We start from the raw sequence: 26,400 nt of genomic DNA, 5'->3' as shown, positions 1-26,400 counted from the left end.
GAGAAAACAGAATGGAGGATGTTCTTGATTTAGAAATTTTCCTTTCTTGGGCTGCTGTTGTCCATATATTGGATCCAGGGACATCTTCCAAGTGTGATGTGCACTTTCTGTATCAGCTGCCTGTGGCTGATATTAAATTTTTCAGCTTGATTGCAGTTAGGGTGAGAGAGCATGGAATTCACTTACATATTTTGTTACAGAACTTCATCTTTCAGATTAGAGACCAAACATCAATGTGTTTTCTTAGTCAATCTATACTGTACTGTTTAGTACTTGTATTGCAGACTGAGAATGCAGTGCTAGTATCCTCAATTTTTTATTTTATTTATTTTTATTTATTTATTTTTTTTTTTTTTGTGTGTGTGTAATGACATTGCAATAAGGTGTAGTAAGAACTGGCCACAACACAAAGAAACTGTAAACATGCAAATAAATATACTAACCACAAGTAATGAATATTTGAGGCTTGCATGGTGTTGTCACGTAGCTGTGTAGAGCGGAGTTGTGCCTTGTTAATTGTTGGTAATGGGCATTTAGTGCACATGACTTCACGTGGTGTGTACATCGAGATACCTTGACTTTAAAGAAAAAGTAGACAGGGTAGAATCCATCATGTACTGAATATATAATAGATGTATAAATTGAATATTAGAATGGCATGTGTGGATGGTAAAGAAGGTAGGGTGAGCATAGAAGAAAATCAGATTAATAGATGAAATAAGTTTTGCTGGAATGGCCTGGAATGGATGGGCAGCCAGCAGAGATGAATGGACAAGGTTGGAAGAGGCCTTGATCCTTTAGCTGAATCAGAGGCTGATGAGTATATCCAATGTTGAGTGAAGATCCTCAGCAGTACTACTACTTTGCAAAGTTTGAAAGTCTTGCTGTTTGATGAAAAACAAAGCTTCAGATTACACGTTATTGTGAAGTGTGATACTGATAATAAAGTTATCAGTATCGGTGTTATTCTTCTCTTGTATTATACTGTAAATGTGGAAGTTATGAGTAATGATGGAATGAACTTTTGGACAATGAATTATCAGATGTAATGAAGGTATTCCCCTCCCAGTTTGTTCATTGTATTGAGTGTTACTACAATATACAAAACAAAATTATATCAATAATAGGCAAAATAACACTGAGTAACAATGTGAGTGACTGACCTTTGTTGAGGCATTTTCAAACCAGGAATAATTCATTATTGTCATACTTTATGTTCCACACCTGCACCAGCTGTGCTGACTGTGCCACCTTGCCACTTTAAGATTAAGATTAATTGACTCCTTCCTCACATGATTTTTGGGTGTGATCATTTCCATCACAAAGATTATGTATAATACCTTGACCTGAGGCCACCACCCTGCTGCCAATCTGTGCTGTAGTGATCAGTATTGATATATGTAGTTTTAATATTTGTAGAGTATAATTAGTTTGAAGTGCACTTAGAAAATATAATGTGACAGGCAATACCCTTCACAATACATACTTGTTAATGCTGTCATATGTTTATATGAATAAATTAAACAATTTGAATAATGACTTCTTTTCATTCATGTGGATTATATATATATATATATATATATATATATATATATATATATATATATATATATATATATATATATATATATATATATATATATATATATATATATATATATATATAATATGTGGTTAAGGGGGGGAGAGAAGAGAGAGGGCAGAGAGAAGTTGGTAAAAAAATGTAAATGCATTGGAAGGTGGACAGTGTCCAGCCAGTCCGGGAAGCTGTTTTTGCCAAGTAATGAAGTGGAACAATGTAGAGATATGATTTAATGATTAACATCAATAACTTAGGATCTAAGATTGTGTTTTAGAATACATATAAGAGGGCTAATATTTACAAATTTACATACAACCATATTCATATACATTGACAGTATACAATGAATACAATATATAGGAAAAGATAAAAGTACATAAGTAATAGATGAAGATTAATAAATCAATAATTAAAGTTAGTTACAAGAAATGAGCTCACAATTACATCATACTGGGGAGGAACTTCATCCAAGAAATAAATACATAACACAAATGGAAGATGAAATTTATACAGAAGCTGAAAAAATAAATAAACCAATCCATAAATGAAGATACCATGAAAGAAGTGTAAATAAATAAACAAACTAATGTACATGAATAAACATGAAATTTATACATGATAAGATAAATAGATAGTTCAATAACACATGTATAACTTGAACAAATGACAAAATTTATACATGTGATAAATAAGTAAATAAATATGTGTATAAATAAATGACAAAATAAAAGAAATAGGGTGTGGGGTGTCCCATCTACCAGGGACAGAGACACTGCCTTGTTGAATGATCTATGGTGTAGCAGATGTTACATGAAAGGAGAGGAATGTGTGTTTCCTCTTTGATCTGGTGGGGTGGAACCAACATGAAAAAGAGAAGACCTACCATGTGTGCCCTCCTTGTCATTTCACTTGACTGAAATGTGAACTTGACGGTGTTGGACCTGGAGAACTTATAAATCTCCTGTATCTTCACCCAGGTCTGGACATGCTCCACTTCTCTTTTCATTTCAATGGCCTCATACTGATAGACCAGGTCATCCAGCCTGAGACAGATGACTGTCCTCTGGGTTTTCAGTTCCAGGGAAGGAGGGGAATGGCAGTGAAGTTGTCTGCAGAGAGCTTTAGCTTCACGTCCTTTTGGAATATTGCATTCGTGTTTTTGTCCAAAGTCATTAGGACAACTACTACATCAGCAGTGAGGATGAGATGGATCACTTGCACAGTTGGGTCCAGGAGCTGCAAGAGGCAACTTCAAGTGGCAAGCTTCTAGGGCTGAGGGTGCTTTATTTTGATGTACCTCATGGCTAGGGGTCTGCAGGGGCCTAGGTGCCAGCCCAAAATCATCTGGTGAGCTGCAGGGGGCACAGGGAGGAGGACATTTGGTGTGGATACTGTGTAGAAGAGTACTGTGGCACTGACGGGGTGCTGAATCACTGAACACTAAGAGCAGAGGAGCACTATAACACTGGTGGGAACAGAGCATAGGGGAAGGAGCATATGGGTGTGGGAGGACACTGGGGGCACAACAGGAGAGGGGTGCAGTGGTTGGCTGGCCAGAGACTGGGATGTATATTTCTAAAAGGTAACAGAGATTATCTTGCAGAGGCTAACTCCCCCTTCCAGTGACACTGTGTATGGCTAACTCCTGATTGGCTGTTGCCTCCCTTGCCCCACTACAACTCCTACACCAAATAATATACACCATAATATATGCCAAAGAAATTTATTGATTTTATAATTAGTATTTTTTGGGCATCCCCTTACACTTCCTGCACTCTTCTAAACATTCAGGAAGGCTGTCAGCAAGTGCCTTGAGATGTTATAAGGTGAAACTTGTCCAACTGGTGGAGCACAGCTTGGAGCTTGGGTACCATAGAGCAGTCATGGCTACGTAACTTTCTTTTGATTATAGCCCACAAATTCTCAATGGGATTCAGGTCAGGAGAATTTGTAGGCCAATCATCAAAGAGCCACTGCTTTACTGATGTGGCAGTATGACAGGGAGCTTCATACTGCATAAAAGTGGTGGCATGGCATCTCTCAAAAGACCCTGGTAGATGATCAGAGAGAAGTTCCAGGTAGTTCCCATGATTCATTGTGATGCTTTTAGGTAGCACCACAAGGCTTCCCCACACCATGATAGATGAAACAGTCCCACACCATCAACGAATCAGGGAACTTGACAGCCAGCAAAGTATAGCAGGAGTCAAGGGGTTCTCTTTCGGGACGTTGGTACATGTGACCTTGACTGCTGGCTGTCACTGAAAATCTTGCTTCATCACTCCATGGCACACCACGCTACTGCTCTTCTCCTGCTGGGTGATAGTTTTGTGTAGTGCTGCACATAGGATAGGTGGGTGATGCAGGTACTGAGGGAAAACATTGTCATCATGGAAGAGGGAAACTGATAGGTGGAAAAGGAGGGAAAACCTTGATGATAACTGGATTAGGATAAGACCCAAAGAGGTGAAGGAAAGGATAGAAGGTGGTTTAGCTAGATGGCAAGCAGGGATGGAAACAAAGTCTACACTAAAGTGGTATGTGTAAGGAGAGATCTGAGGCACTCCACTGGCATGCAGAAAACTGGGGTAGCAAGACATTAGTGAAGGCAAAGACAGGGACACTGGTGAAAACCAGCAACAGGGATGAGACAGATCAGGTATGTAATAGTTGCAGAGGGATGAGGGAAACTGTGAAACATTTCCTGGTTGAGTGTGTTAGGTATGAACAAGAGAAAGACAACCTGATAGACTCCATAACAGCAGTTAGAGGAGAAGATAAGTGGCATGGGAGTCTAGAGGATGAGATGGTGGAATCCTCATGATGCTGGGCCTACATCAAGGGGAGAGGGAGAGAGAAGAGTTGACAGTATGAGTGACCAAAGAGTTCATAGTACAGGCATGGAGAAAATGGACATGTTAGGGGTGTAGTTTTGTTCCCTGTGTCATGCTCTCTGCTCTTCTTCTGTAGATAGCCAAAGGACCAGAATGGAACACTGAAAGGAAGGAGGACCTAACAAGCAATATAAAGCAGAAGAGGTCACAAGAAAAAGAAAAAAAGGTACCAGAACAAGTCCAGCTGTCATGTTGAGAGGAGGTTAGCGTGTTTTTTTTTTTTTTGTAGTATTTATACAAGCTATTTCAGTGGTCGCACATAAATACTATAACATTCTTGTACCATTTTATGTATATGGTACATAAAATACATCCTCATTATTTTGTTAAGCAGATGAGCCAATCAGACTTCTGGTGACTCCTGGTTTAACTTCAAGTAAAACTCTGTTCACCTCAAACTAAAGATGCACCAAGTACTGGTGGTGGTGATGGTGATGATTAAGGTGATGGTGAGGGGAGGTGGCATACCTTATTTATTTATTATGTATCTGTTTATTTTTATTTATTCTTTATTTTTTTATGATGGTGGTGGTGGTGATAGTGATGAGGGCTTCCCTGATCCTGGCAACTTGTGTCACCTTTTTAGCCTCTCAACATTTAAATAGCTGACAAATATCTCTTCATACAGTACCACAAAATATTCTGGCCTAATTTTCGAGATATGGATTTTGTAACAATATCTAAACTTGATTGTGTTTCCTGGATGTTCTCTTCATTTGTCGAGCAGAAAAATCGTATGTCAGAAAAAGAAGATGTAAATATATATGTATATTATGGGAGCATGTGACTGCTTACTTTGTGAAGGCTTTGGCCAGTGTCTAGTCCTAGAAATGTTTTTTAGTTGATGTGTGTTGATGTTCATGTGTCTTATGCTGTTATGGAATGCTATCAGAATGGTGTGTTGGTTGTGTTTGTGAGATAGATGGAATATTTCCCCACAGAAGAGGATGAATGTGATGTGCAGATGGTGGGGTACAGGGTCCTAGGTGGAGAAAGGAGGGCCTGGACTCTGCCAGACAACCCTCTGTCCGTCCACCACTGCCTCACTCTGGGAATAGTTCCCCTCAGGAAGGTGTGGAGGAAGTGGTACACTACACCACATCCCTTCTCAGAGCCAGAGGAGGAGGAGGACATACCATGCAACTTGCTGCCACTCTTCTGCAAGGTGTCTCCTGTCAGGCATTGAGTCAAATGTCTCTGCTTGGTGGCTGTGGTACATTTATTGTTGAGTACAGACGTGTTACAACTCTGTTGATCAAGTCATTAATGGGTAATTTAACTCAATTTTCCATATTTAAAAAAATTCCAGAATAGCCAATGATTGCAAATTATTTACCTTTGTAATTGTTTACTTTTCACCAGTTTTCAGATACAGCAACATTTCCATCAGAGGTGTGCAGTGGAACACCATTCTGTAACTATGTGACACATGGAGGGTGGCGTTCAGTGCAGGTGTGCTCTTGACAGGCTGTGACTTGTGGGTGTGGGAAACTGATGCCTGTCACTCACACACAGGTACATCTTTTTAAAATATTGAATATTGATAATAGTTATTGTTTAATTGTGCTTTTACTTGTGTCAGCTATGCATTCAGTCAGGTTTTTCTTCTGCTATCTGTTTGTTTGTCACAAAACAGATTTTTTATGAGATTTTTAGGAAAGGGTGTCTTTGGCTAATATATTGGATTAAATTTAGAGGCAGATCTAGATATGTGTGTGGATGTTGGACTTTTTTTTTCAAGGCCTGCCAGACTTCTGTGTGGAATAGATCCCTGCTGTCTGGGCCTGCTGTGATTACCCTGTACTTAATGTAGGATAATAGTTATACTTTCTGTATCTTTTAAGTAACCAAGGCATGCATAAATCCATAAATAATCTTAATAGCTTTTTTGTGGTAGACCATACACAATCATTATACACAGTAGTGATTTATTTACAATATATACATGGGATTTATGAAACACAGACCAGTAAATAATCCAGACACCATTGTATATACTAGCTTAGAACATAACCATCCTTTCCTTTCACACCAATATTTAATACTAAAAAGTTTTAAATTAACAAGGTTCACAAATGCATATCCAAACTATGACATTCATTCTCCATCATTACATAGATCATAATTATGTACCATTTGCATGATTCTCCCTGAAGCTTTCATTCCTAACAGATCAGCAATACATATTTCCATATAGTCCACTGATATCAAAACATTTTATCTCTAAAGCTTTCATTCTTAACTGACCAGCAGCACACATTTCCACGTATTCGACTGATATCAAAACATATTACAAAGTCCAGCACCATTAAAGTTTTTTCCTTTCTCCTAATACTAACTAAACTCTTGGTATTTTTCAATTGCATTATCTCATTATGTTTATTGTTCATTACTGGTGGAATAAATAATTACCAATAAATTCTACATAAACTTGTCCTTAGCACCTGGCATGTGTGTAATGGAGATTTATGCACAGCATCAACTACATTTTTCCTCCCTCATATGTGATGCTTCATAGTGATCATCTCTTATTATCTGATCTGAAAAATCTCCATTAAGGTAAATAATAAAGTCAGAGCCCCTGCGTACATAAATTCAACACCTGTGAACTTCAACTAAACATATTTTTGGTAAAATTAATAATTTTCCTGCAAAATATGAAGAAGCACAAGGTCTTCACATCTGAATTGTGCATGTGCATAATTCTGCCACTTCTCACCTAATGGCTAAGCCACAGGTTACCAATTTGCCTCCAGCCATCAGGCTGATGCTTCCCAAGATATCAACTAAACCTCTTACACTGTCTGTGCATGGAAAAGATTGATTAGGGACCTAAGCCTGAGAAGAAAGTACTGACATTAGAGGAAAAGTGCAAGTGCTAGAAAGATTGGTGTTGAAGAATGTGAATGGTGATGGCTGAGAATTTAACGTTAATGAATCCACTGTGTTGTAAAAAAAAAAAAAAAAAAAAAAAAAAAAAAACTGTAGTATCATGTTCCTATGTTTTGTACACTAAGCAAACAACAATCACAACACTTTCTTCAAAAGTGAATGTGTACGTTATGCAAGTATTTTTCTTGGCTCTAGTGAAAAGAAAACACACAGAAACCATTCCTGACTCTCCTGCTGGTCCAGCACCAGATAACCTCCATCTTCCCTATCCTGTGTGTCAGACTCTGTCCAAGTCTTCTTCTCTGACAGAAGAGTAGGAATTGTCTGCACCATTTGTATATATATATAAAAAAAAAAAAAGTTCAGAAAAAAAAAAAAAAAAAAAAAAAACATGCTACCCTATGACTGGACTGGCAGCAAATCCATCTTTCTATTGTACAAATATCTTTCTTACCAAAATACATTTCCCATTATACTTACATACATTTCTAAAATAATGCATGAACTATTTGGATTCACATTTTCACCCATACATGAGGAACCACAGAACCAAATGGTCATGAATGCAGGGACTCTACTGCAGCAATAACTATAATTTAAGTCTGTAAAGTGTGACTGGGTGCCACTAACTGTACAATGATACATTGTGAAGAATATTTGTAGTGCAATTTGTAAATATAGGTGACATTTTCTAGTGAAATTTCTGTAATGTGCTGTTTAGCTGTGAGGGCCATGGACAAATTTGTGCAGGCAGACCTTAATGGTGACTTACTATATTCAAAGGTTTGCAGAAGATTTCTGGAATACAAAAGTATGTAGTCCAAACTAATTTTAGAGCTGAACACTGCCAAAACACAAGTTTATTTCCAGAACACCACTAAGAATATATTTATTTCCACTAGTCCAATTATGATTAACTTATTTTGAGGTAGGAATTTTCACTCAGATGTGTTAAGGAACTGGACTGCACATTCCTGCTTTCCAGACTTCCTCGTAAAAATCATGACCAACATAAAATAATTCAGATATACAAGAAAGTGCACATGTGTACACAAAAATGCATGCAAGCAAATGATGTCCTTACATACATAATTGCATCAGTGATGGAACCAGTGTAATAACTAGACTTCAAAACTTACACCCACTATGGCTGCCCTTCCTCAAGTTTCTCATTACTGCCAATAGATGTGAAATGTGTGATCAGTTGCTTTTTTATTAAAATAAATAAGTAAAGTGTGTACTTTCACATACTATTTTTTTTTTCTAGGGCACAAAAGTTACATAATATAATTTTAATGCAGAAAATATTTTCTATCCATAGATAAAAGAATAACAATGAAGATGCTTTTTATCAGAGAATATATTGACAGATCTTGGCAAGCTTTGCAGAACTAAACACTAATCATGATCATCATGAAAGTAAAGTACATGTTATGGGAAAGAAATGGATGAAATGGCTACCATGATCAATTCAAATCAAAGTTTTGAAAAATAATGCACCTTGCTTGTAAGGCTAAAACCTGGTACACTGCTGCTACTACTGCATCCCAGTTTTGTCATTGGTTTGTGGTGCTGGTGACAGGGCTAAAGAAAGCTAGTTATAATGGAGGACAGTTCACATCTTTCCTTCAAAATTCTTACCTAGTTTTTTTTTTATCCATCCACAGTGCAAGCAACTGCATAGCACTAATCAATATAATGGGTGTTATCTATTTCATAAACTTTATTGTGGCTGGATCAGACTGACAAAGTAATTCTGCCAATGTGGTATGAAGCCATGGATCAAGAAGAATGCCATTGTTACTATGTTACTGTAGAGTCAGATGATGATAGGAATGAGACTAAGTAGTCAGGATAGTAGGAAGTTTTAAAGTACCGAAGTGTTGACTCCTTACTCTCATCATTGATTATGCTTGGGGTGGGCACAGCTGGAAAGCAGCAAAGTAGATGCTGAAGCAAAGCACCATGGTGTGGTGAAATTCATGATGTTTAGAGGGTGTCATACCTGGTGACAATGTTATTGGCTGGTTTCTTTTAAGTCAATTTTGGTTTTATTAGTTGATACACATTTTTGTTTTCTAATTCTTCTTTTTTGTTTATCCTTACCGTATTCACATGATCAAGCATTGCCTGGTGAACACTGAGTGTATATATCACACTTTTTAGCTGTGTAACCAGATGAACACATCCTATCATGTTATCAGGCAGTGCCTAACAAGCAGGCATTGTCCTCACCAGGTAAGTATACAAACTTTGCCTGTGCCCTGTATGAGCCATGAGCTTGAGCAAATCAATGCTTTACCTGTGCTCACTGACAGGCAAAGTCCTCATATTCACTAAACATTGCTCAGTCACATGGAAAAGGTAAAATTTGTGCAATGAAAATACAATAATGTTTGTGCATCAGGCATGCCTGCTTGTGTGGATGTGGCATGACATATAATTAAATGTATATTTTATTTTATTGTTCTTTTGGTCTTTAACATGTGTGTGTGTGTGTGTGTGTGTGTGTGTGTGTGTGTGTGTGTGCGCACGCGCTTAGCTTTATTACATTCATTCTTTAAGCAACAATGGAATACTAATAACACATCTTGTTCCTATTGAAAATTACCTAATCAGGATGTTTTTCCTCACCAAGCACTCAGTTTTTCCATGTACAACATATGCTCTCTATGATAAGTATTCATTCATTTATCAAAGCTGACAAGTTCTTCATCATATATCCTAAATACAACAGCAGGTTTTACAGCATTTCACCTCTGAGTGCATCAAAACTTTAGCTTTCTAGTTTTAACATGTTCCTCCAGTGATGGTACTATCACATACCACTGTCTTGCTTTAAATGCTATGGCAAAATGAAACTCCTTGGTATATTGTTGTGGAACATCTTGCTTTTTTGTTTTACTTGACTGCAATCATAAATGAAGTTTATATCAGTAAAAAATATATACCTCAGCAATAAGAATGCTTATGAAGATAGAAGAAAATATGAGTGTCTGGGTCCCTGTACAGATTCACAACCCTTTATCCTATCCTTGGCACCAGATATTTTTTGGATCTTAATTTTTTTTTTTTCTTATATATACTTCAGAATAATAGACAAAAAACTGTTTTTGGTAATGAAAAGATTACAAAAAAATTTTTGTCTATTATTCTGCAGTATATTACATTATTAATATTATTGGGTACTACACATTGTAAGCATTTCCTTGCTTACAAACTAATTACCAAACAGTGGTGGTGGTGGTCACTGTCACTGTCTATCATAATAGTCACTTGTTTAGAGCATAACAGACATCTTAAATGACAATACATATATTTTTATTTTCATGAAAAATTTATTTTCATTAGAGTGAAGAAAACATTTCATCATTTGGATTTTTTTTTTTTTTTTTTTTTTTAGCAGACACCAGTGGTGGTGGCAAAATATCACATTGGCCCAAAGCCATTCCCTCATCTGTTTCAGATGCATCACCTCCTAACCCTGAGCTAACAAACTTTTTACCTTCAGTGAAAATTATACAGTGAACCATTAGCTTCTGGTCATCACTTTGGTGAATGCAGGATTTGGGATGTGGATGACATCCATGGAAAAAAGAAAAAAAAAAAAAATCATTTTCAGATTTTGGATACAGGGTTGTGGATCAGCACCAAATTATTCTAAACATATTTCTTAAACTTTCTTCTCTTACTTTCTTTGTGCTTCTAGTACTAATTTTCCACACACACACAAAAAAAAAAAAAAAAAAAATCTGCCAGCATTACTAGTTCAGTGTCTGAGAATGGTTAGATCACTTCAGCTAACTTACACACACACACACACACACACACACACACACACACACAGAGAGAGAGAGAGAGAGAGAGAGAGAGAGAGAGAGAGAGAGAAAGAGGGGGGGGGCGACAGAAGGTGAGAATCTTACATAAAACACATCAGTGGAAATGTGTCATGTAAAAATTTATATGCAAATATGTATATGAATAGCTACACACATCCAAACATCAACATGCACATATGCATGTGTGCAAGTTTAAGCACAATCATGCGTACAAAAATTAATACAGCTGTGTAGATGCATATATATGCACAGGCATGCATGTAGTAATTTTCTCATAAATATATGTAAACCTGTACAGTATGATACAACAGTACCATACTTTTGTTTTATCACATATGTATGTGAGCATTTGAAAGTTGCCTACACCAATTTCTCAAGTCATGTCTCATGATGGAGGTCATCACTGGTCTTCAGCTTGAAGTTGTAAGGTCATTAGCAGTGAAATGATACTTGATTCCTCAGTAATTACAATACATATGTAACTACATATTCTTGTCTCTCTTAGACTTCTAAAGGCATGCCTGGTGGACAGCACAGTTGGTAGGTAAATTCTGCCAGGCATGCCCATGAATGTCACCTACCTACATAACAGAATCACTGGATGGGAGGCATGCTCATTGATGCTGATAGGTTACTGAGTGCATTACAATAAACATAGTAGCCAATGCTTCTGAGAAGAAAGGAAGGTTGTGTAGCATAAAGTGTAAAAGAAAAAAAAATATATATGGTGCAAAGGCCAGTTAAACAGAGGCAATATTATGCCTGGCAACCTCATGACTCCAGTGCTTGCCCCAAGCCACTTGCTACATATCATGTGGGGATTCTGTTTAATATAGGTATGGCTTGGCCATCAAAATGTGCCTCTTGATAGGCTTTCCCCAAAATCAGGCCCCTGGCAGGAACTGTAGGAATTTTCATATTTTCATGCCTGTCATCCTACAACTTTAATACTTGCAAATATTTAGTAGCTTGTAGAATTACATCACTGATATAGACCAACAATATTTTTTAAACTAGGTTTCATACTACAAGTATTGATTTGACTATTTATCTGGAGTTCTGATTTGCACTTATATAATGGCTACAATCTGTCATACTGTCAACACTGGTGCTGGAGCAATTTCAGATTTTAGTCTTTTATTGCATGCTCAGAAAAAGCTTGTATCTAGTTAGTACTTTGGGCTGGTGTATTGTCCTCCTTCCCCTTTCTCAGTATTTTGACCTAAACACTCAAAGCAGAGGCAGGGGGCAGGATTATGGATTAGGGAGCTAGACTGTCATGTAGCAAAGAAACACAATTTTTAACTTAGTTTGTCTACATACCAAGTGGTGTGTCACTATCATTATTAAGACCTGTGTTACATTTGCAATGTCACTGTGGATCTCAAATTTGAACAGAGAACAAACACCAAATTATTTGAAAAATTAAAGAATTCACAAACAGAAACCCTCAAAATTATGTAACATGCCTACAGCAATGAAACCAGTGATTTTGGATGTGATGTTATGAATGTCACTCATGCTCCAAGAGGACTAGAAAGCCACTGAAAGAGGATGGTAAATTAAAGTCATCCTCCATGAACACAGCATTTGAAGATGTTGGAAAAAAGGCTTGACATAATCATGGGATCACCAAAAATGTTGCTGACATAGCAGTATCAAATGGAACAGCTCATACAATCCTCATGCTTAATTTGAATATGCTCTGTGCTGCTGTCAAGTTTCTGGTAAAGTGTCTGATAACACATCATGATAACGAACCTTGCAATGCATTGAGAACAATTGTGAAAACTCAGTCATCACTCATTACCTTCCTGTTTGTAGAAAGTGCTTTAAACAGTCAAAGAACAAGGAACATTTCAATAATGGCAGAAGTGCAAGGAACAGTAATTCACTCAACATGATGAATATACTGAAAGGGATGATGGGTAAAATTTTAGATCTGATACAGCACCTGCTTTTCATATAGGGAGTCTAAAAACTTTGATTGTACCTCATATGAACAAATGTAGATAGTAAAAAGAAACTAAGTTGCTGCTTATAGATGACCAAAGAATTTGTATTTTATAAAAGAAATGCTAATAGCTTGAGATTAAGACCTGTAAAGGAGTGATAAGATGCTGGAGTGTAAAAACCTGGGCAGAATAATCTATCAAGTGTTATGAATGTCAATTATGCTCCAAGAGAACTAGAATGCCACCAAAAGAGGATGATAAATTAAAGTCATCCTCCATGAACACAGCCTTTGAAGATGTCGGAAGAAAGGATGATGATGGTGAATTAATAAAATGATTTATAAGAAGGTAAAAGATTGCTGATGGCTAGGATCTAAAACTTTAAGACTTAAAGAAGTTGATAAACCAACCATTTCAGTTAGAGTTTGGTTGTACAACTAGCAGTGGAGAGGCAAATGTTGAAAATTGTAGTGTGATATGTGCATCTTTATGTGTGATGAATGTATTTGTACCAGTATTGTTTACTCCTCATTTTGGGACTGAAGCATGGAAATATATCTCTATATTCCTTACATGAAGTAAAAGGTGAATATATTAAGTTATGGGTTTCTGTAGGGGATTGAGGGTGTGAGTTAGAGTAACATTAAGTTCATGTAATTAAACAATAAGTCAAAGCTTTGAAAAAATTCAAAGTCAATAAAGTTTTCAGTGCTTGCTATTTCGAGTTTTAATTATATTACAAATAATCTATTAAATAAATGTGTGATAAATTTTGCTTGAAATTTATGTATTTTAAACATAATCTGAGACACTACTGTATAAAGGGGTGAGGTGAAAGGGCTGGGAACTTTCCCTGAGAACTTTGTACTTCTTTTAAAATAGGGAAATGGATAGAGCATTTTTAATTCCTCAGTTACCAGGTTCAAAAGCAGGGCAGGAAAAAAATCATGATTTAAAAAAATAAATAAATAAATAAAAATAAATAAATAAATAAATAAATAAATAAATAAATAAGATTTTCTGAAGTTCATTCTTTTATTTTTATTTTTTTTTCATTAATCCTTGTTTATTTGAACTGGTTATTTGTTTCAGTCTTAAGAGGCCTTTTTCTTGTATTAAACTTGGCCAGTGTTAAATGAAACCATAGTTTAATATGCATTACCCAAGATGAGTTTTCCACACAAAAATCATAAGTAGGACTAACACTTTAATCAGATCTGTAATGTTAAAGTAACTAATTTAATTTACATTAAAAACAATTAAGGTCATTTAACTTCATAATTGCACTTATTGTTATTATCAACAAAAAGACCTTACTCTTTTTTCATGCTTTTGAATATTTTTCTTGTAAGAAATGGCAATGATTCACTGGTGCCTGATTTGCTGCAGGACAAGTGCGGGATTAGTACACTCAGTACAAGACAAGCAGACTTGATGCTTTTCCTGTAAAACTGCTTCACATGTTCTTACTTCCTTATATATATATATATATATATATATATATATATATATATATATATATATATATATATATATATATATATATATATATATATATATATATATACAGTAGGGTATGTGACAATGAACATGATTCACTCCAATGTAGCATTCATTATGGCAAATGTGCATTATGGCGAATGAAGAGCCTATGAGAAAAAATGAATTGGTTCCAGGGAACCAGAAAATAATATAAAAAATTACACAAATAAAAAAAAATACATCAAAATAAGCACATTTGCACTACTATATTTGAAATAACAAATATAGAAAGTACCATCCCAAATTTCATGCCTAGTCATAAATTCTTACTATACCAATTTCCACACATTATTATCCCGAGTTTCACACTGCTTTGACAAGTATTGGTCACATTTACCTACTCTTGATGTCACGTGTATATGTACAGTAACCCCCCCCTCTCTCTCTCTCTCTCTCTTCCTTCTCCTTTTGACCTTTTCAGAACTATTTCACCTCTCTCTCTTTCTGAAAGTAAGAACTAAGAACTAAAGTAAGAACTAAGGATTGCTAAATAGCATGAGACTGATTGAGAATGAAAATGGAATTAAGTATACAAGAGTGAGAAAGAGTGGGAAAGGATGAAGCAAAAATTACATAAAATGAATCAGGGAGAGAGAGAGAGAGAGAGAGAGAGAGAGAGAGAGAGAGAGAGAGAGAGAGAGAGAGAGAGAGAGAGAGAGAGAGAGAGAGAGAGAGAGAGAGAGAGAGAGAGAGTGCAGTATCAATCCCTTGTCCCTTATCTCTGACAGATAAGGGGGAGAGGAAGTGATGGGGAGGGAGGTTTGAGGCAAGAGGAAAGAAGGGAGAGGAAAGTAAAAAAGGGAGGAAGGGACAGGCGGCAGATAGATGAGCAGCATCTTGCACAGTTGGTGAGTTAGTCTTGCGAGTTTTAGTTTGTTATACCAATTAAATTATTAAAATTTCAGTGTTTGCATGAATGGCAAGCATGCATTGCCAGTTTTGGTTTGATATTCTGATTAAACTAATGGTGCTACTAATACTTGTTGTAGTTTGCCACCCACATGACAGCCCAGAACATCTAAGTTTATAGAACTGTGAGCCAGAATTTAGACCCCAAAATTTGTGATCTTGCCTTCAAGCAGATAATTACATCCATGACCATGTTGCCTGATAAAATTTTTCTATGTTACTGCCTAAATAATTACATTATTAAAATGGAAGAAATGATAACGTGTAAAAAGTCAATTGTGCCCGAATTGTGTATGGACAGATAACATGTCTTATTTCTTTATATTTTATAATTTTAACTCTAAAATGACATCCAAATTATCACCAGTGGTGTAAAGGCTTTTTTGAGCTCCCAAATGAGAGAACTGGCACCTTCAAGGCAGCTTGTAAATATTTAAAAATATATTTCATTATTAGGGATGAAAAAAGTCAGCTTCTTAAGATATGTCTAATCACAATCACCAAGTTCTCTTAAAAACCCCACATATTTTCCATTGCCCTAGTCAAAGAGCTTAGAATCCTTTAATGTTGTAATGTATATATAGGTAATTTGACTTTTCAATTTTGCTATAAAATAGCTGTATTGAACTTGTATTACAATTTGTGTTGTCTCCCTTATCCTTCTCTATACCTATCACCAGTTGTATATCACTCTTCAAAATTTCACCATTAAATAGCTTTAGCATTGTGTTTTGTTGATTTGCATCAAAAGTTATTTTCAAGAAAAAACAATGTATTTGCAAATAATTTAATGAAGTATTAGTATTCAAATTAACAGTGTTTCAGTGTATTGGTAACTGGTAATTTTCAGTATTGGCATTCATATCTGATACATTACTCTTGTATTCACTCCATCCCTGGTATCCACTCATAATTATAAGTATGTAAATATACTTCTCCATAAGAGTCCCTAACATGAGGGTGAATAAAAGCCAAAGGCACCACTAACAGAACATTCAAGTAACTGACACCATACAAAACTGCTATCAACATAAGTGGCACAAGACTAGCTATCATGTCACTCACATCTGTATTCTTCATTGTGGGACAAAAGTTCAGAAGTATTAGAAGGAGATGCAGAAAGATGGAAGCATATATATATATATATATATATATATATATATATATATATATATATATATATATATATATATATATATATATATATATAGTTGTGTAACCATCTTTTAAAGTTGTATTTTGATTTCCAAACAAAACAAGTGTAGTGATTATCATCACCATCTTGTAAGAGTACACTACAAGACAGGAGCTTCCATCAACCTTCTACTTTCTGTTTGTGGTCTATCAGTTATAGCCAATTTTGCAAAATCTCTGACTGTATCTCTTCATCTAGTTTTCTGTCTACTCTGCCCCCTTTTGCAATTCAGAGGTGGTCATTTCATTAGTAATATTGTCCATTTGCTATTTATTAAGCATTATTATATAAAGTGTCTTCATGTCTACTTTTTAACTGTAGTCAAAATTTCTCCAACTTTGACCCCTAATTTATGAAGTTCTCTTGCCATGATATGTTCTCTCCATTCTCCTTGAACATTCAGAAACTGGACGTAAATAATATTTCTCATTAACATTAAGCATTATGAGGCTAAGTAAGTTGCCAGGTGTTACTATCAGGCTACTTGTATAGATATCCATGACATCACTTTATATAGGTATCTCTCACTACTTTTGGATCAGACTTATGGACTTGGATCCATCTGTAACTGTAAGGTGTAGCCAGTGAGTACTGCTTTCATTAGCATTCAATCTTGATCTATTTGTAATCAAAATGAAATATCCATTGAAATCACAAAGCAAGTCAGATTAAGTGTTTGAAAAGATGTCCATAGCAAATCATAAGAGCTTTTTATATAAAGAGATTTTATGCAAAATGCATCTATCTTGGTCAGACAGAGCACTCTCACTCTCTCTCTCTCTCTCTCTCTCTCTCTCCAGCAACTTCTAAGTATGTAGCCAGTCAATAAGACTGATAGACTGATCCTGAAGCAGGCATCTCATCCAAAGCAAAGTTCCTCCTCCAAAAAAATCCTCTTCCATTGAAAACTATTACTGATATGAAAAAAAAAATATCATGGTTCTCAATAACATCATATACACCGTAGAGTGCATTGATCATAATGATAAATGTTGTTAGAAATTTCTCAGCCAAATGGTGAATAATGAGATCATCACCCAATCATATAATGGGAAAATAAGCAAACTACTTTCCCACAAATGACTTGTAAGCAAAAATACATTTTAAGCCTACACAAATCAAAAGAAGTAGAAAATGTACATGACTGATAACACATAGTAACTTGTACACATCATGTGCAAGTACATCATGGACTAAAACTTGATGAGGCATGTGCAAATTCCAACAAGAAGGAAACAAATATTACAGATGGCAAAGTTCATGCCTACGAGAGATCTCTATCAGTTAGGCGATCCAACGGCTTTCGGCTTTCTAATATTCAGCTATAAATGGCAGGCATGAGGTTGTGTTCAAGTGTACAGCCTTGGCTTTGGTTCACCCTCTTGTCAGGGATTTTCACCTACAGTCATGCACACATAAGCACCCATGTGCATACACACACATGCACTCACAAAGAACTGGAGAGCACCAAAGTAGTAATAGTGGCAGCATCACTGAACTACACAAAATAAATTTGTAGCGTATAATTGAGCACAAACAGAATCACTATAACTAAACCAATACTTGCCAGTCTTTACAGACATCAACACTGTATATCACATTGAAGCAAATCCTCAGGCACCCACAAAGCAGCCTGGGGAAGGGTAGCTTAGCATTACTCAACTAAGACTACTTGAAAACCTCATACCAATTAGGCAGTGGAGTTGAGAGACAACAAATGGTAAAAGCATCCTTAAAACAGGATGATGGTTCCTCATTATATACAAACATGTAAGAGAATACTATCTTTTCAAATGGATCATCAAACAAGCTTGAGGTGTCTTGTGCAGTGTGTGTGGAAGATGCTTGGAAGAACTTATGATAATGTGTAGTCTCTCATCTTGCCAACACCACCTTTACCAGATCGATTTAAAGCCACTAATACATTGACCTTACTACAAATTAACTGCAGGGAATTTTAATATTTTCTGTCACAAGTTACAAGAAGAGAGCTTGGGTACATGTCTGTGTACATCACATGATGTCCCACTAACTACTACTCCTGTGCTCAATGCCCACAATCACAGATGTCCAAAAGACACTTCAAGTCTCAAGTTTGAGGTTTGTTCTTTCTTCTGTCAGGAAAAAACATGGACCTAGTCAAATAAACAAACTCTTTTCTTGTGTCCTGTATTATCTCAGGTTCAATATTTGTGGTCCACAGTGCATTGGGCACCTAATAAATTCAGGGTTATCTTATTAGTGATGTTTGTGCTTGTTCAACAAAGAGAAACACTATAAGACATATCAACAAAAATATAATTAGATTATGTGGCATCTAGATTGTCTCAATATACTCTAAACAACAAAATACACATATTATAACTGTAAAAGTAATTTTCTTTAATAGATAGCAGGGAAATAAACTCTCACTTAAGGCTAAATATATGAGCTTAAATAAAACCTATGACAATAACAATCCAAGGTATGTATTAAAACCCAGGGTTTCTAACCTCTTGTAAAACATCACACAAAATTTTTTTATATATATTAGGTTGCACTTCTATTCCAAGACAGACATCTTTTAGTTCAATGAAGCTGTTTGTTAAAATTAACAAAACAATAATTTATAATGCCTGATGACTTTGTCAGTAAATGTTAGTAAGGTATTTCTATTTTTGCAAACATCCCACAATATAACACAAGTACATAGTGATTCCCTTCCGTGTAGTGAACTATCTCATACAAACTCATATTAGGTGAAATACAACCAAACTGTGGTGGCTGTATTGGCATTGCATTACATATTTACAAAATCACAACTTCTTTTCACCCGGAAAAATTAGTAGGTAAATTTTCTTCCCTTATGGTTACAAGTTTTGTGTCAATCAATGCTGCAACTCTTGTCTAGCCTAAATAGTAGTCCCAGAGCCTGTTTGTACTGTATCTCGTCTGGAACTGACCATCATCACCATCCTACTTACTGTCTCCTTTTTGTCAGGCTTTCAACTAGACATCTCCACTTACCATTCATGTCAGAGTGCTTAGTAAAATTTAACATTCACAATGAACAAGACTCATCCATCACTATCACTGTCACCCTCCTCACCTGCCACCATGGGAACCAGCCTCTGAGTACTGGGATGGGGATGAGGACTGGGTGAGGCCACACACTAGCTGGTGCGGGAGAGAGTGAGATCCTCAGGCGAGAGGTAGTGGTAGATACAGTCAGGAGAGAGCTTCTTCTCTGCCACCAGGGTTGCAACAGTCTCACGCCAAAAGTCAAAAGAAATACCCGAACTCTGAAAATAAATATACTATATGATAATCTGGGAGAGAGGTTCTTGCAGAGGCAGTGGCAGTGTTTCACCACTGATTTCTATTCAGTTTGTAAACAATGCACTGCTCAGTCCTATTAACCCTGAAAACTTGAGTGGATTTCATGAGTACAGACTGCTGCAATACACGAGAAGCAAGATACGGAGACAGGCTATTTGTGTATGTAATGTGAACTACAACTAAATGTGCTGCCATATTTGTGATGATGGTGGCACCTGTTTTAAGTCAATGCATCCACACCTTTCTACCTTAATAATAATAATAATAATAACTCATTATTATTATTATTATTATTTTCTATATAATTCTCTCCCTCCTTTTATTTTTGTCCTGATAAATATGGATATGGATCAGGTGGACTCAGTGTTGAACTAGTTAAGAGACAAGGTGGGTGTACACACTCCATGTCTAAACAATTTTTCAGCATGGATATTAGGTTGTGATATCTACAAGTTCAAGAAAAGTGTGACTGGTTGGAATTTGATATAGCTAGTTTCAAGTGTTTCCCTAATTCATAAGTTTCTCTTATGAAGGAAATAAGCTGATTCAGTGACAAAAGTTCTGGAATGTCTTGGAAACAAAGAAGCAGAAGTAATGACTTGAGACACAGCATAAATAAGCAAAAAAGTCTTCCTTCCACTTACCCGTTGCAGTGTGTTACAATCCTTGTCCTTGTTGTGGAGGTAATGTGTCTGCCAGAAACGGAGGAGGGACCGCAGGTTGGTGAGAAGATGTGGCTCCACGTGAGTGCGCAGGGCCTCCAGGTACAGAGGGAGTTCCGAATGTTTGTGAGCCAACATCAGGATAACTAGTGATGTGTTCAAGCAACTCACATTTTCCTGCAAAATGAAAGACTAGTGAACAAATAATTCTTTTCCCTCTATGATATGCATTCAGTTACACACACACACACACACACACACACACACACACACACACACACACACACACACACTAAAAAAAAAAAAAAAAAAAAAAAAGAAGGCTGTTTCACATCTGTGTGTAACGCATAACATTTATCTAGAAATTTTATATATTCATCAGAAAATGTTTGTTATGAATAATTATTTGTCTAGTATTTTTCTTTCATAAGAAAATGCACAAAACCTTTTAATAACAGAATAGTCAAACAATAAGAATGAACCTGAAGTATTAAACTGATCTGTTAAATCCATGCTACTAAGCTGGAATATAAAAATATGAGCAGTCAGCTGATAGTAAGTTGGAGGGAATGGCAATGAGCTGAATCTTGAAGTAAAAGAAAGCAAACTGCTCATAACCTTTGATATGCATCATCAACATGGAAATCAAATTCCTTCAGTCTTCAACACTTTCCACTCTAACTTACCTGTGTCAAAGTGTCAACACTGATTGTTTTGATGAGTTGTACCAGAAAGCTGAGCCGCTGCCTGAAGGTGGACACGTGGTGAAGGGTACGAGATTTAGCCACAAAGGCTTCTGCACCTTGAACTCTTACAAAATAGTCATGGGAGAGGACTAGTGAACGCACCAGCATGTTGGAGTCCACAAGATTCTTGGTCACCAACGAGAACAGCTGCTTTTCCTGCACCATGAGAAAAGCATGTGCAGTGAAGTTAGGGATGATAGGATATAATAAATACATGCTAAGAAACATGGTAATGAGAGAGAGAGAGAGAGAGAGAGAGAGAGAGAGAGAGAGAGAGAGAGAGAGAGAGAGAGAGAGAGAGAGAGAGAGAGAGAGAGAGAGAGAGAGAGCTCCAAACTCTTCTCAGCCCTTATACACCCAATGGTTCACCTCTGTGTCTACAACCAATGCCTATATGCCAACTCTTCTCAGTCCTCCACAAATCTCAACTCCCCTATACACCTAACAGTTTACCTCTGTGTCTGCAACCAACCCTGTCTATATACAAACAAAGATTTTCCCCATTAAAAATTTTCAACAACATCCTTCCATTTTTCAGTGGGGTCTTCCTCTCATATTCACAAGATTCTTTCCTTGTCATATTATTTTTCACATTTTCTCCATCTGAAGATCTCGTGTTTGGTCACCTCTACCATAATCTGTTCCTCCACCTTTAACAAACAAAACCAAACCTTCCATATACATTTTTACTATTTTTATCATCCATCCTATTGTGTTGGTACTATTATACTACCACACAGCTCTCTTTTATTTTTCCTTTCCATATTTTATGTATTTACACAGGACAAAATCAAGTTATTCTAGCTCTTCCACCTCTTCCATTATTTGTCTACTGAATTTGATTTCACATCTCACTGCAATCTGCACTCACTTTATGTGGTGCTAATTTCAATGACATAATTTTTTTTCTCCTCAAAGCCCATCACTTTACTTTTTATCAATTTTGAACTTATATGCCAGATAAATATCAAACAATCTTTGCAGATTGCAACTAATTTCTGCAATCACTGGTGTTATCTGCAAGCACCATTAGGCTTGCATTTTGCATCATCTGTGCAGTTCTAGTTGAACAATGCCAACACTTGTTTTCATCTCTCTCAACTCTATCCATAAGCAACTGAACATACATGGTGAGGTTATACATTTTTGCCCCACTCCACCAATAAAGAAGTTTTAACACACATTTCTCTATTTACCTCGCAAATTGCCTTTGTAAAATGCTTTCATGCCATCTTTTTTCCAATTCCATTTCTTCTCCACACATTCCACAGCCCTCTAGTCAGTTCTGTCAAAGTTTTCCAGTTCTGTATTTATAAATCCTTACTGTAACCAAACAACATGACAATGATCCACTTTATTTCTGAAACAAGAAACTAATAATGTATTAAATTACCAATCAAAATGAAAGATAATGATGTACCTTAAATTCTGCTGCAATGAGTGAGTCCAGTCTCTTGTATGCCTTGTCATTGAACTTCAGCAGCTCTCCAAGAAGGTCAAAGGTAGACTGAAGCACCTCCTTCTGGTTGGGTCCAGGATCACATTGTAGCAAAGACCCAGCAAGGTGCTGCAAGTAAATCAAGATGCATTTTAAAACAGATGACTTAAAATATTATTTGAAAAAAATCCAAAACTGAAGGAAATTTGTGAAAATGCTCCACATAAAACATCTTATTTTCATATATTGACTTTGTGTCTTCTCCTAGAATTAGGTCTGTGAATACCAATGACTCTTGGTTGTTTTACACTATCAAACTTTTAGAGAGAGAGAGAGAGAGAGAGAGAGAGAGAGAGAGAGAGAGAGAGAGAGAGAGAGAGAGAGAGAGAGAGAGAGAGAGAGAGAGAGAGAGAGAGAGAGAGAGAGAGAGAGAGAGAGAGAGAGAAAGCAATACCACCAAAGGTTTACCATACCTTAGTTAAACTCCTTCTCACTGGTGTCTGGTGAGTAGTAGTAGTTTAACTAGTGGTTCAAAATGATGGTATGAGAAAGCTCTGGTGGTCGTGCATGACTTTTAGATCGAGACCAGGATCTCAATGGGTCATCTAAGTACTGGGTTATAACAGAAGGGAAAGCCTGTATACTTAATCTAAACTACTCTCCTTTTCCTCAAACTCACCTTTAGCAGTCCACGTCTCAACAAAAATACTTGGTCAGCATACGGGTTGGGGCTGCGTAAGTAGCTCTCAATGGCTCTTGAAAACCAAAACCTGCAAGCATATGGTGAGATGCTGCTCAATACCAAAGTTATTGAGAAAATTATCACATAGGCTGACAATTGTAGTACACATGGTTTTGAAAATTAACATAAGCAGAATTACTACAGTAACTGATAAATTATCCTGGGGTGACTATTGAGCTTTCCATACTACAATTACTGTGGGGATATACAAATACAAACCACCATTTTTCATACCAGAATCTGACCTCATAGGTATTCAATTCAAAAGGAGTACTATTATGAATATTTGGTTTAGCAATTGCAGTCACTGTATGCCAAAATACTGTGCAAGGATGAGCTTCCCTAAATTAAAATGCTGACTCACTTTCAACAAACATTACCAGTACTATGAATACTATTGTTTTACCTGAATGTTGATCCAGTTGTTTCCTTCTTGAGGGCTTCTACAATCTTGAGCAGCAATCCTTTGGAGCCACTACACATCTGCTCAGCAGGATACTCCACTAGAGGCCTGGCCTGACTGGCAATGTTAGTTGCTGCCCATTCCTCTGTTCTTTCAGGCTGGCTGTTGTCATTGCAGGGCAGGTTGGATTTGGCAGGTTCATTGCCATTGGAACTTTCAGGGGATACTGTGGTAGGAGACTGAGATGGGGAAGGGCTGGGGTGTAGGGAGAAGTTGTCCTCACGACCATAGTGGATGTGGATCTTGCGCACTTCACTGAACTCCTTGGGAGTGAGCATCAGGTACTGCAAGACAAGAAATAATTATTATAGTTTTTAACATAACCATTAGCACTCCATTTTAAGCAATGCAATAATTTGTATTCAGATGATCAATAAATTATGCTGAATTAGATATTGCACCAACAGAGTGTACTGGAGTTTTGGATGCACATACTTTTTCTAGACATACTTGTATAATGAATGAAAAGAAAACTTCTGACTTCACAATTCAAAGTTCACAGCACTAATTACATGATAATGCTACTTGTTAAATGTGGTGTTTATATTATTACAGACAGTATGGTGTGAATACTTTAAAAATGAAAACTTTAAAATATTCTGAAATGGACAACACATTAACCTTGTCATATCCTGCAATACAACTACAGTGATATTTGTGTCCAGACACATCCAAGGCCATACCAATATCAACATCGGCATAATGATATAGGTGCAACTTTTCACCAGTGTCCCTATATATGCACTTGTTAATTACATATTACCTACATTGTACACATGCACCTGCAGTTATTACAATACCACTAACCTCACATGAAATTATGATCTTTGCTTTCTGCACATTTACTCTCAACCCCTTAGACTCTAACCCATGCCATTACTCATCCCCAGACATCAACTTATGCTTTTGCTTCACTGTAATTAGCATCACACCATTTGCATACAGTGCTTCCCATGGGAGTCTTATCCTCACGTCATATCTTAAATAATCAAAGTGAATAATGAGTGGCTCAAAATGAACCCATGAAACACACTAACTTATTCTTCATTTCATCAGAAGATAATCAACAGTATTGATATAACATTTAATGATAACTAGCACAAAACTAAACTTCACAAAAGAATACATCTGAAATCTGTAAAAAATGTACTTAGGGATCAGCATGAAACTTGTCAATTATGAAACCTGGAAAGTATGAAATTCAGATAAAATTCATCATCCTAATTACCATGTCATTCCTACACCTTCCAGAAATAAAAAATAATAATGTCTTGTCATAATCAATAGCATTACAGTTATTTTGCTAGCTATCACTAACTTATCCAATCACACATAAGGTAAGCACAAAACCAAGCATTTTCTGACACTCACTCTGTAGTCTGACTGATCACAGAAACTATGCACTAGTCTGAGGAACTGTATCTTGAGGGCAACTTCAGGACTGCATTCACAGGAGCTTAGGTGACCTGGAACTCTTATCCTTTCCTGATACCTGGAAGATTAAGGGATGATCATGGTCAAAAAAAATCCAGAAACAAGAAAAGAGATGTGGATCTATGAGATTTACTTTGTTGCAGTGGGAGTGTACACAATGTGATTTAAGTTCAGTTGTTGTGCCTTTATGTCATCCAATGATATTCTTCCCTTCAATCACTTTAGTAACCAGCCTAAGATTTTCCTAGCATCTAATGTGCACATGATAAAATTGTCTTTAGATACTTGAAAAATTATAATAAATAAAACAAATAAACTTGTGTAACATAGAAGTGCATCTTAAACACCAGCAAACACATGATGCAATAATCTCACAAGTTTCTCATTACTCAAGATTCATGATCAACTAATTCTGCATTAAACACAAAATATGCATTTTTCAACATCCACATAAATTTTTCACAAAATCCACATCATCATCACTATCATTTGCTCAAATGCAGTGCCTCCCTCCCCAACACATAAAAAATTGCAAGTGGTTCATACTAAATATTTCCATTATGATGACTGTGAGACATTACCCACATGTCAAGGGTAAATACATCCAAATAATGATAGTCAGTAACAACATGCCCTGCACACTGCCTATTTCTGACACTTAAATGGTTTCTCGGATGCTCTCTTAAGCTCACTGTTGACTGAACAGTAACCTGAGGTAGCCTTTCCTGCTAAAGTTTAGAGGTCAGCCTCTCCACACTACGAACTTTATTTGTATTTTTGTTGTTCATG

The 26,400-nt window shown here is 36.4% G+C and overlaps 2 protein-coding genes across 3 annotated transcripts in view; one reads left to right on the top strand and one right to left on the bottom strand.

Moving 5' to 3' along the window:
• Nucleotides 1-5,889, top strand: part of LOC135109345 (MAM and LDL-receptor class A domain-containing protein 1-like) — a 42,911-nt gene extending 37,022 nt beyond the window's left edge. The window contains exons 19-20 of one of the 2 annotated variants that reach the window (XR_010272677.1): nt 4,553-4,678; nt 5,418-5,889. The gene's annotated coding sequence lies outside the window, so the exon portion shown is untranslated. Of the gene's footprint in view, nt 1-4,552 lie in introns of both variants that reach the window. The other variant, XM_064020742.1, reaches the window with a different exon arrangement.
• Nucleotides 5,890-6,387: 498 nt separating this feature from the next.
• The window catches only part of LOC135109342 (short transient receptor potential channel 4-associated protein-like), a 28,486-nt gene continuing 8,473 nt past the window's right edge, over nt 6,388-26,400 (bottom strand). The window contains exons 10-16 of the mRNA XM_064020729.1: nt 25,549-25,669; nt 24,121-24,461; nt 23,652-23,742; nt 22,955-23,101; nt 21,475-21,690; nt 20,771-20,965; nt 6,388-20,089 (exon numbers count right to left, since the gene is read on the bottom strand). Of these exons, the coding sequence (XP_063876799.1) occupies nt 19,961-20,089; nt 20,771-20,965; nt 21,475-21,690; nt 22,955-23,101; nt 23,652-23,742; nt 24,121-24,461; nt 25,549-25,669 (1,240 nt within the window). The 3' untranslated portion in view covers nt 6,388-19,960. The remainder of the gene's footprint in view (nt 20,090-20,770; nt 20,966-21,474; nt 21,691-22,954; nt 23,102-23,651; nt 23,743-24,120; nt 24,462-25,548; nt 25,670-26,400) is intronic.

This window comes from Scylla paramamosain, chromosome 2 (genome assembly GCF_035594125.1).
Source record: "Scylla paramamosain isolate STU-SP2022 chromosome 2, ASM3559412v1, whole genome shotgun sequence".
Classification (NCBI taxonomy): Eukaryota; Metazoa; Arthropoda; class Malacostraca; order Decapoda; family Portunidae; genus Scylla; species Scylla paramamosain.
This window is presented reverse-complemented; position numbering and strand designations above follow the sequence as displayed.